At 56.4% G+C, this 11,779-nt stretch overlaps 1 protein-coding gene across 2 annotated transcripts; it reads right to left on the bottom strand.

Annotated features, from left to right (window-relative positions):
- Window positions 1-1,200: 1,200 nt before the first annotated feature.
- On the bottom strand, window positions 1,201-9,594 carry ZFP92 (ZFP92 zinc finger protein). Of its 2 annotated transcripts, XM_024755829.1 has the most exons (5): window positions 9,435-9,594; window positions 4,336-4,466; window positions 4,016-4,142; window positions 2,848-2,952; window positions 1,201-2,508 (listed from the first exon to the last, which is right to left on the bottom strand). In XM_024755829.1, the coding sequence occupies exons 2-5, from the start codon at window positions 4,366-4,368 to the stop codon at window positions 1,241-1,243; spliced, it is 1,533 nt and encodes a 510-aa protein (XP_024611597.1). In that variant the 5' UTR covers window positions 4,369-4,466; window positions 9,435-9,594; the 3' UTR covers window positions 1,201-1,240. The 2 variants fall into 2 exon arrangements, with proteins under 2 accessions (XP_024611597.1, XP_024611598.1); XM_024755830.1 differs by lacking the exons at window positions 4,336-4,466; window positions 9,435-9,594 and having other exon boundaries at window positions 2,848-3,657; window positions 4,016-4,095.
- Window positions 9,595-11,779: the final 2,185 nt, after the last annotated feature.

Genomic DNA, 11,779 nt, shown 5'->3' with positions numbered 1-11,779 from the left:
CAGCACGAGGTCTCCCTGGAGAGTCTCCCATGGCCTGCAGTAAAGTGCCATTGAAGGGTCCACCGTGTCCCTACGGGGCTAAGGCCGGGGGCGGGGGAGTGAGAAGAGGGGCCTTCTCAGAGAGCTGGGCAGATTCTCATTTAAGGAGTGATTACCTGACACTTCCATATGGCAAAAATCTCTATTTTTGACTTACATTACCCCTGAAGGCAAAAACATTCAAAGCAACCGAACCTCTAATATTTTAAGAAATGTCACATGAAAGAGAGCTGAGGAGAGAGAGCCATTACTGGGCACGCTCTGTGCAAATTCCTAAGCCGGCCGCTTTCCTCCTGATTTGGCACCAGCCACAAGGGACGGCTGCTGCAGGGGGAGCAGCTAACTTTGGAGCTTTAGGCACTGAGGGTGGAGAGAAGGGGCAGAGAGGCCAGTGCAGCCTTTGCAGGCAGGGTCTGAAGGCAGCAGGTGGGGTGAGCTCCGGGGCTCAGGGTGCGGGGAGGAGACCAAAGGCAGCAGGGCAGCTGGTGGCAGCTGGGAGGGACCAGAGCCAAAGGGCTCCTCTCTTGGGGCGGAGAAGCCGAGAGTCTCCAGGCCTCAGCCTCTCCGCAGGACCCAGGCCAGCCATCTGGCAGAATCCCCTGAGCTCCCAGAAGATGGGGTCTGGGGCCGCTCCTCCCAGAAGCAAGCTGTCCTGTGCCTTCCTGCCAAGGAGATGCCACTCTCCGGGGGGCTGCCGACGCGGGCACGTGCAGTTGCCTGAGTCCTTTTTCAGACCATTTCTTGATGAATTTTAGGTGATGTCACAGTCCAGCCACAGCCTCGCTGTGGAGCCCACAAATTTTGAATGCCCTCAGGTCCCTCCCACTATTAAGCTATTAAAGGATTAAAGTGCTTTTCGTGTCTTCTACCTGGAAACGCTAACAAGTCTTTGGGTGAAGTGAAGGCCCCCACTCCTCCCTAATTGAAGTCACCCGCTCCCTCCCACCCACAGCACTCAGGCCCCAGGCACATGGGGCAAGAGCAGTTTCAGCGGCTCCAGGGTGGAATACAAATGTGCGTGCACCTTGGCGGCACACACACGCCCGTGCGCACCGCACAGGAGCTGGCACGGGCGCAGGGGCCCGTCTGCCTACGGCGCACTAGGTGCTTCAATCGCAGCATCATCAACGAGCAAAGGGAGGGGGATGAGGTGGGGAACGTGGGCCTCATTTTAAAGCCAGCCCTCCCACGGTGTACCCCGTCAGAAGGAGCTGGGGGCGGTGGCGTGGGCGGAGTCTGGACGGAGTTTCTCGTCTTCGGGGCGGGGCTCCGCAGTGGCTCTCCAGAGGGCCAGGCAGGCCGGCGCCTTTTCTGAGTTGCTTCCCTCCGAGAGCTTCCTTCTGCGGTGAGTTTTTGGCTTCCGGCCGAGCTGCGGTTTCCCTTTGGAAGCCTGGCCGCAGTGGCCGCAGGCGCTGGGCCGCAGGCTGCCGTGGGTGCGTCGCTGCTCCAGGAGGACGGAGCCGCTGCGGAACGCCCTCCTGCAGTCTTGACACTCGTAGGGTCTCTCCTCGCTGTGCACCACCTGGTGCTTGAAGAGGTTGGATCGCCGGCTGAAGGTCTTCCCGCACTCGCTGCACTCATAGGGCTTCTCGCCGCTGTGCACCCGCCGGTGCTGGCTGAGGCCCGAGCGCCCCCGGAAGGCCTTCCCACACTCCTTGCACTCGAATGGCTTCTCCCCACTGTGGATGCGCTGGTGGTGAATGAGCTGGGAGATGCCCTTGAAGGCTTTCAGGCACTGGCTGCACGTGTAGGGCTTCTCGCCGCTGTGTGTGCGCTGGTGCTCGATGAGGTTGGAGCTCCTGCTGAAGGCCTTGCTGCACACGCTGCACGTGTAGGGCCGCTCGCCGCTGTGGATGCGCTGGTGCTCCAGGAGCGCGAAGCTGCGCCGGAAGAGTTTCCCGCACTCGCCACACTCGTAGGGCTTCTCACCACTGTGGATGATCTGGTGCTTGATGAGGTTGGAGCTGCGTGTGAAAGTCTTCCCGCACTCGCCGCACACATAGGGCTTCTCGCCGCTGTGGATGCGCTGGTGCTCCAGGAGCGCGAAGCTGCGCCGGAAGAGTTTCCCGCACTCGCCGCACTCGTAGGGCTTCTCGCCACTGTGGATGATCCGGTGCTTGATGAGGTTGGAGCTCCGGCTGAAGGATTTTCCACACTGCTGACACAGGAACTGTTTCTCTGCACCTTTGGAACCCTGCTGCCTTAGAACCAAACCCTGTCTACCTCTGCAGCTACTTCTCTGTATCTCTCTTTCCTCACCTGGGGAGCTGCCTTGGCCTTTCTCCCTGGGAGGGTCACCCCTGCTGAAAGCTGCCTGTGGACAATAAGCGTGCTTCCGTCTCTGCTCAAGCGTTTCCTCTGACTGCCCGGCTACCTGGCCCTTGTTGCCACCCTGAAGGTCAGCCCCTGCGAGTTCTTCTGAACAATTTTTCTGCTTTGAAATGATCGGTTTGCTCTTCATCCTGTCACCTGTAAAGACAGAGAGCACCAACCAGTGTCACTCCCTCCCTGGGTCTCTATTTAGGTTAGTTCTTCACCCTCACCCTCACTCCAAGGCTGAGAAGAGCTGAACCAGGAGTTGAGGACAAGGGAGAAGAAGCAAGATAACCGTCAGCAGACAGGAGGGCAAGAGGGGAGGAGATGGCAACGAGCTAGAAATACCAGAGCTGGTGTGAGACCGGGGACTCCATGACAGATTTAAATCTGCCACGAAAGAGAATGTCCCACCCAAAGTGGCCACGCCACCCTCCATCAGCTGCTGTTCTTCGCCAATGGCTTAGGCAAGCTGACAAAGTGGCCCTCACTCACCTGCCTGCATCCCTGTGGTGGTCCCCATCCTGTGGACGTCTGCTACCCAGGGCCCCTCTCCTCGCTCTAGCCGGGAGACCAGGTGAGGCTTGGAGGATGAAAACCCTGTCCACGGAAAGGAAGCAGGTTAGTCACTCCTGGACTCAGTCCAGCATTAATATCTTCAGGAACAGAGAATGAAGAACTCTCTAGAAAGTGCCACTGGGAAGGTCCAGAGAAACGGCAGAGTCCCTCTAAGGAAGCAAGGTGCTCTGAGTGTACAGGGGCCAGGCATGCACGGTGAATCTTAAGTAGGTGGTGATTCAGCCCAAGAGGATAATGATGTTATTATCTGGCCTGCAGGACGGGATGGCCTGTGGGAAATGGGGGATCAGTGTGGAGACCCTAAAGGACAAACAGAGGGTTGGAGCAAGGCCCCAGGGAGTATCAAGAAGCAGACAGAGCTGAAGGGCTGCCTGTGTCCCGAAAGCCAAAGCCCCCTGTTTCACCATCAAACACAGCCGATGTCTCTGTTCCTTATGCCAGACTCCACTGAGGAATCCACAACTTCCCTGGGGAACCCCAGGTCTGCCCGATAAGGGTCAAAAACAACCAAGGGGAAGAAGCTAGTCTCCTTCTGTGGGGTTAGATGACTGAGGTGGAATCTGTAGAGTTTAAAAGAAGAAACAGAACAAAAGGATCCCCTGCAACCCCGAAGGCAGGGGCGCAGTGGGGGAGCCTGCCCCAGCTCTTTCCCGATTTCTCCAAGTCCTGGGCCTCTATGTCCTGGGCTCTCTGTGGCTTGATGCAAGGAACAGATGCTTGAAAACCCTAGAACATGAAACGAATGTAAAAGGCAACCTTGGTAAAAATGGAATAAGTATACATTAATGTATATAAATATTCAAGGCTAATTTGCATCTATCTTTTGGGTAGAAGAGATTTAGTTAACTCGTGATTTTATATCAAAAGAAGTTTGACGGGGGCCCACGCATTTACCTAAAACACCTTCAAGCCCAAACCATTTAGCTAAACACTGCTACTGAGGTAAAAGTTGGGCATCGATAGATTACTGACCTGATGGGGAAATGCATGTATTCTTGGACTCACAGTAACCAACTAGCAAAGAAGCTCAGAAATAAACAGTTCAGACACAGGGTGGGAGTCTGGCTGTGTGTGAGGTCCTTACCCAGTGACACCAAGTGGCGGTAGTTCTCCAGCATCACTCGCTTGTAGAGCACCCTTTGTCTGAGATCCAGAAGCTTCCATTCTGTCTTGGTGAAGTACACAGACACGTCCTCAAAAGATACCGGCACCTAAAACAACCCATTGCTGTGGCTTCAGGGGAATTCACCTCCGTGGTCCCCAGGATGAGCTGGTAGCAACTAAACATGGGGTGGGGGTGGGGCCCTGGGGAGCTCGGCAATAGCTGTGAGGATGGGACAGGAGGAAGCGGCAGAGAGAGGCTGCTGGGGGAGATGCCGCCCACAGTCAGGGAGCCCCACTCACCTTGCGTCTGGCCATCAGGAGCATGGCTGCCATCGCAGGGGCGCAGAGACACTAATGCGGAGCGAGCCAGGTGTGAGCTGAGCCCATGCGCTGAGTGTGACCTTGTCCAGATAGGGTCCCAATCAGAGCTGCTGGGGGATAGGACTTCAGCATATCTTTTGCGGGGGGAGACACAGTTCAATCCGTAACACTTTCTCAAACTGAGCTTCTGTCCCCTCTCTTCACCAGACAAGGATTCTGTCTCCTCGTGCTGAGCCTGCCTAGCCAGGCTTTCAAGGGAGTGTGTTTCTTCTTTCCTTTTTCTCATTTCCTTCCTCTCTCAGCCCTCCTCCCACGTGACCAGCACCCCAATCCTGACTTTCTAGCCATCCCTGGAAGCCCCACTGCTGCCCCCTTGCCCCCTGAGGTCAAGGTTCTTAAAGAAAAACTCCAGGGGGAGGGTGATGGTGGTGGGATGAATTGGGAGTTTGGGATTGAGATATACACACTACTGTGTATAAAATAGAGAACTAATAAGAACCTGTTGTATAAAAAAATTAAATTAAAAAAACAACAACAAGAAAAACTCCAAACACACGTACCTCCTTCACCTGCAAACAGACTTGCTCTCAAGGAAAGAGAAAGACCAAGCTAGTGGGGTGCAAGAGGGAGCCCCCCCATCGCTGGGGGAGGGGTAGCGTTCAGGCTGAGAGCTGCAGGCTGGGGGTGAATAAAGAGAGTAGCTGGTCAATGGCATGGCCCATACCCGGCCCTGAGAGGGGCCCTAGCTGCGCGGTCATGGTGCTGAAAATTGGAGCGGGCTGAGGGGGTGGGAGGGGCAGAAGGTGAGGCTGCCCGGGGCTCACGCTAAGGCAGGAGGAGCGTGTCACCAACCAAGTGGACAGGACCAGATTTCTCTACACCAGCCCTCAATGCCAGAAGACAGTGGGGCAAAAGAAAGTTTGCTCCAAGGATATGTCCACCCAACTGGCGGCCACAATATGGGAGTCACGGGCGGAGGAGCGGAGGAGACAGGCAGTGGCGGGGGGAGGGCGGAGTGGGCGTCACGGCCTGTTTTTGCCCCAGGAGAGAGGGCAAGGGGTCCTCAGAACAAGTTAAATCGCCCCAAATTCCCTTATCACCTGTGATGAGCTGTCAGTTAACACTGGCCCAGAATAAATAAATGAATGCATGTCTGATGGAGAAGTTTATACTAATCAGAGAGAAAGAATCTCTTAAGGTCGAATGGATGCCAAAACCATTAGGTGAGGCCTGAGGGGGAAGGGTCGGCCACACGATGTCTTCCCCGTTTACTGCTGGTCACAAGAGAGGAAGCGAACCTAATGGTGGGACAGAAGTGGGATGTCCCCTTGGTGGGGATGCCCAGGAGGGCTCTTGCCAAAGCTTGACCTGATTCTAATGCAGCCTTGGGACCCAGCATCCAGTTTACAGAGGACCTTGGGGACGGAGAGACCAGTTAAAGGCACCACAAGGGAGGCACCCGATGCAGAAGGTGGGCTGTTCCCTGGTCTCCTCTGCAAATCAGTGTCACGGGGGAAAGAGGAGGCTGGGTAGGGAGATTGTTCTGGATGAAAAGAGAGTTAAGGGGCCAACAGCCAAGTGCAATGGGAGTCTTTGATGAGATGCTGGCGTGAACAAAAGAGGAGTCAAAGGCATTGCGGAGAGTGGAGGGTGAGAGCGGGGCCACTGCTGCCCATGTGTTGGATGGATAGTGGCACCGGGTCGTGGAAGAAAATGTCCTTTTCAAGAGACACATTCGCACCATTTGGGGAGAAAAGGGCATGTGAAGTGACTTTAAAGTGCTTCAGCAAATACAAAAGACAGAAGGAAAGAGAGGGAGGGAGGGAGGAAGAGAGAGAGTGAGAGCGCGAGTTGGGGGGGACCCAAGCAAATAAGGCAAGCTGGAGCTGGAGGCCACTGCTAACCCTGGGAGGTGGGTACGCGGGCTTGGTTAGACTATTCTCTCTACTCGTCTGTTTGCTTGACAGTGTTCAGAATTAAAAGGGAAAATAGTCTAGTGGTCCTTCAGTAAGTAAACCACTCCTGGGTATATGCTCAAAAGAATCGAAAACAGTGTTCTCACAAAAATGTCCACCCATGTGAATGAACTGAGGCGCGATTCACAATCGCCCAAAGGTGGAAACAACCCAACGTCCATCAACAGAAGAGTAGATAACAAGGGCTTTCTTGACCTAGTTTTGAAGTTATGACTAGAAACTCTTTCTCCTTGGCCTTCGCAAGCAGTTTGCCGAGCCTGTGAAGCTTCCCACGCCACCCACCTCCCGTATCAAAGCCCCTCTCTCTGGGGCCACTAAACCCACGCCCCAAACCCTCCTTATCGGGGTCTCACACTCAGTGGCCAGGTACCAGACAACCAAGGACAGGTCCTACGCACCGGAGCCTGCGAAACTGTTCAAACGGGCCGCTGCCCAGGGACCCCAAGGACACTAGCTACCCCTACCCAGATGCGCCATCCCTCGTGGCAGCCGTCCCTCCTTCTGCCTGTCATCTCTCCAGAGTGCCACTGTCCTGTGGCTCGCTACAAAAAAAAACCCTTTAAATACTATAAAACATATGACATGTCCAGAGAGTCCTAGGTAAATCCAGAGAGCAGATCTGGGTGCCAGGGCCTGGGATTGGGTGGGGTGGGGGGGTGACTGCTTCATGAGGACAGGGTTTCTTTTTTGGGGTGATAAAAATATTTTGGAGGTCGAAGGTGGTGATGGCCGCACAAAGTTGCAAATATACTTAACGTCGCTGTCAAGAGTTCATCTTTTTGTCCGCAGGCCGGCCATGTTTCATTGGGACACACCACCAGTCACAGGGGGACCCGCACCAGCTAAAGGTGTGGGGAGGGGAGAATACTGATAATAGCAAGGGGTTTTACACTAGCATCAAATTGTTTTGAAACACATCACAAGCTTGTGTTTTCTCTATCACGACTGTACTGCCAGGTCACCATCCATTTTGAAAAATACAGAAAAGCTGAAAAGAAGAGGTGTTATTCTGTAATCCCCCATCCCAAGACACGCTGCCGTGCAAGCCCCCAAGAGAGAAGAAACTTGAACTGTGACTGCCGAGAGAAACGCTATGGGCAGGGTTCGCCTGCAGACGGAGACCAACGCTCAAGGTCAGCACCACAAGGCGCATCGGTGGCGCCAGCTAGCAAGGCGCTCACACACAGCAGTGTCTATCCTTGAGACCTAACGCCCCAAAGGCAGCGTAATTTCAAATCCTGGAAAGAGACGCGACAAGCCCTGTCCTCACAGACCCTAATGCCCTATCTCCCCCGGGGTGGTAACAGGGAGACACTCCCAAGCAGGAATGGAAGGAAGGAGCTTGTGGAACTGGAGAGTGGCTTCTCCTGAGACCCTTTGACGTCGGTGGGCCTCCAGAGCGGAGGAGAAGCTGAAGGATGATTCTAGGCCCTGACGCTCAGATTTCTCTGAAGTAGGACACCGGGCACGCAGGCGAGGGTCCCTCAGATAGCAGCACTTGGGGCAAGAAGCTGGGAAGGCCCCGGGAGCCAGGGTAACTGGGCGCTCCCCCCACGCCGGTCCGCCCCACGGAGGGGAGCAGACTCCCAGGCCGCTCGCTGAGCCCAGCCCAAGTAAAGCTAAGTATACACGGAGGTGGCGGCGGGAACAGGGAGAGCCTGAAACGACGTGGCCCCCAAAGGGAGAAGCCAGTGGGCTTCAGCGTTGATGTCTTTGGAAGACCACGAGATGGGGCTATTTCCCCAGAAAAAGAAAACAGAAAACAAACAAACAAACAAACAACATCAAAGGCATCTAGTAATCCCACTGAGGCCGGATCAGGAATTGGGGCCTTCTTGTCTGTGAGGAGGGACAAGCAGGGCCACTAGGGTTGGGCTTCCTCCTTCCTGCTGCAACTTCCCCTGGTGTTTGGTACCTCAAGACCCCAACTGCCTCCTCTCAGCCCCACGCAGCATTCTCTGAGACCTGTGTCACCTGCCACCCACCTGGTGGAAAGGCCGGAGGCCCCAGGCCGTGGGCGGCCCAGCCTCAGCCCGGAGCAGAGATCCAGCCTGGGAGCTGCCCCAGGTCAGCCCAGGGCCATCCCTGCTGCCCGGCCAAGCAAAGCCCTCTGAGGAGCAACTCTGAAACCCATGTCTCCAGGCCCTGCCCTTCTGGGGGCAGAGGCTGACCCGGACGGAAAGAGGCCACCTGCTACCAGCCCTTCCTGGGGTGTCCATCTCCTGACCTCGCCCTGTTCTGCTCTCCCTGCTCCGGCCACGCACCAGGCCACTCCTGCCTTTGCACTGGCTGTTCCCTCTGCCCAGAATGCTCTCTCACCTCCTTCAAGTTTTTTGGAAATGTTGCCTTCTAACCACACTACTTAAACTCGCAGCCCGACCGCTCACCTCCCTTCCCTTGCTCCATTTTCCCCCCTGGTTAACGTACTCTGTAATTCTTAATTTGAAACGTTGACTCTCTTTTTTTTTTTTTTGAGGTAAGCGGGCCTCTCACTGTTGTGGCCTCTCCCGTTGCGGAGCACAGGCTCCGGACGCACAGGCTCAGGGGCCACGGCTCAGGGGCCCAGCCGCTCCGCGGCATGTGGGATCTTCCCGGACCGGGGCACGAACCCGCGTCCCCTGCATCGGCAGGCGGACCCTCAACCACTGCGCCACCAGGGAAGCCCCGAAACGTTGACTCTTTATTGCCTGTGTCCTGCCACTAGAATTGGACCCCCGAGCAGGGCTTTGCGGTTTTGCTCCCTGAGGAAATACCTGCAGTGCCCACAGCCTGGCCCGCAGGCGTGCTTCGCAGCTGTCTGTTGGACGGGAGGGCTGCCACAGCTGGCCCTGCATGGCAGCCCCGCACACTTTCCCGCTCAGCCAGCTCAGCTCTTGCCCTTGCGGTCCTTCCGTCCGGCCCCTGGCTTCCTCTTCTTGTACCTTCCCCTGGCGTGCTCGTCCCCGCCAACACTCCACACCACCAAGGGGCACAAACCCCCAAACCTGAGAGCCGCAGGCGCACGTCCGGGCACCCTCAGGGCCCATGCCTGCGGACGGTTCGCCAGGTGCCCCTGGGCAGGAGTGCTGCGACCTCACACAGAGGCGCGAAATCCAAACTTACCAGGCAGCCTGGCGTTGGGATGCTCTCCTGCCAGCCCCAGAATCAGCAGCGAACCGCAGTCAGAGGAGAGAAACTGGGAAACGCGGGCTGCCCTTCCCCGGCGGGCGAAGGGGGCGGCCCCGAGGGCCGGCCAGCAGCTCTCCGCGCTCACGCTCGCCACCTCCTAGGGTGTCCCTCGGCCACCTGCCGTCTTCGAGGGCTCGGGGTCGCAGTGGTCCGTCCACCGCAGTCCCCCAAGGGGACAGGGGAGGGGCAGCGTTGGCTGCGCACCTCCCACGTCTCAGACTCTGGGGCTTTACTTTACGTCCATCTATCCATCCGTCCATCCGTCTGGGACCCACGGGATCCCTGCGGGGTAGTCAGCACCATGTGGCCCAGCCATGGCACCCCAATAAGGGACCAGCCCACTTGAGTCAGGAGGGCAAAGATAAGAAAGTGAGGGCAGTGAGAGGGGAGTCGGGGAAGAGCAGTGTGCAGACGGAGGAGGAGTAGTGGAGAGCTACTGGGTGCATTGGTCTTTCCCTTGGTCCCCCCATGTGACTGTCAAACCGGGCCACAGGGTAGGCATTGGGGTCCGCATTTTCCCACAGGACTGGGCTTGAAATCCAGGGCTGACTGTGCACATCCCTACCGTTGACAGTGATGAGTTCCTCCCAAAGTTAGGAATGGGAAAAACACTGTGGACGAAAAGCAGCGAGGAAAAACAGCCGGGTGGCGTGTTCTTGTCCGTCCCCGCCCTGGCTGTTGGGAATTGAGCACAAGGTGGGTACCTTTCCTTACACAACCAGAGCTCAGGCATCCCCTTTGCTTCAAATGGGCCCTGACCAGGAGAGCGCAGGCCTGCAGTGAGAATCGCCCCCCCTACGCTGATGCTCCCAGGACAGCAGCTGCCCGCCCCTGGCTTAGAGTGGAGAAGCTGGGATCCCCACTCAGGGTGCTTCTGGCCTCAGGGAGCAGGGTTCTCAGGCGGCCAAATGCAGCACAGCTTCAGGGGCCCTCCCCTGGAGCAGAGGCAGGGAGGTCCCCTGTGGCCCTTGGTTGTGGGCTCCGATGCCCAGTCTTGTCCTCCTGCCAGGAGTCTGGCTAGACAGACCTGGTCCTGGGCTCTAGAGGTATAATGGGGTGAACGATAGCCCCTCAAAAGATATGTGCACGCCCTAACTCCCAGAACCTGTGAATGTGAGTTTTCCGGGAAAAAACTCTTTGTAGATGTGATGAAATTAAGAATCTCAACGTGAGATCATTCTGGATGACCCAGGTGAGCCTTAAATCCAATGACAAGTGTTCTTATAAGAGATAGGAGAGGAGAGACACAGACACAGAGGAGAAGCCACGTGAAGACAAACGCAGAGACTGGAGGGATGTGGCCACAAGCCCAGGGTAAGGCAACTCCTGTGGCTTTGGGCAATTATTAGAGAGCCTTGGCATGCAACCTTCACGGAAGGAGGAAGTGAGGGCCTGAGGCTGGGAGAGGGGGCTCTGGGAGCTCTCCGTGCTACCCTATTTCTGTCCCTAGCCCAAACCTCTCCTCAGAGCCCTTGCCCCTTATATCCAGCTGGCTTCTTGTCATCTCCACTTTGATGTTTCCAACTCATATGTCCAAAATAGAACTCATGATTTTCTATGCTCTCCCTGAGTCCTCAGCCACAGTGACTGGAGCCCCCACACACCCATGTCACAGGCCAGAAATCAGAGACATGTCCCTCACTCACCTTCCACATCTGATCATCCAGTGTTTGCTTAGTTCTCGCATGTTTGAGGTTCGTTATATCTGCCCTACTGGCTCAACTCTGTGACGCTGCCACTAGTGTTGCTCAGGCCACCATCATCTCTCCCAGGACAACCCCAGCTGCCCCTTGATAGGCTTTCTGCATCCACTCTGTGCCCCGCCCCCCATAATTCTTCCACAAGGAAGCAAGAGAAAACACCTGAAAATACGTGCTCATGTCACATCTGGCTGTTGGGAATTGAGCACAAGGTGGGTACCTTTCCTTACACAACCAGAGCTCAGGCATCCCCTTTGCTTCAAATGGGCCCTGACCAGGAGAGCGCAGGCCTGCAGTGAGAATCGCCCCCCCTACGCTGATGCTCCCAGGACAGCAGCTGCCCGCCCCTGGCTTAGAGTGGAGAAGCTGGGATCCCCACTCAGGGTGCTTCTGGCCTCAGGGAGCAGGGTTCTCAGGCGGCCAAATGCAGCACAGCTTCAGGGGCCCTCCCCTGGAGCAGAGGCAGGGAGGTCCCCTGTGGCCCTTGGTTGTGGGCTCCGATGCCCAGTCTTGTCCTCCTGCCAGGAGTCTGGCTAGACAGACCTGGTCCTGGGCTCTAGAGGTATAATGGGGTGAACG

The sequence above is a fragment of the Neophocaena asiaeorientalis genome, unplaced genomic scaffold (genome assembly GCF_003031525.2).
Source record: "Neophocaena asiaeorientalis asiaeorientalis breed wild unplaced genomic scaffold, Neophocaena_asiaeorientalis_V1.1 scaffold1004, whole genome shotgun sequence".
Lineage (NCBI taxonomy): Eukaryota > Metazoa > Chordata > Mammalia > Artiodactyla > Phocoenidae > Neophocaena > Neophocaena asiaeorientalis.
This window is presented reverse-complemented; position numbering and strand designations above follow the sequence as displayed.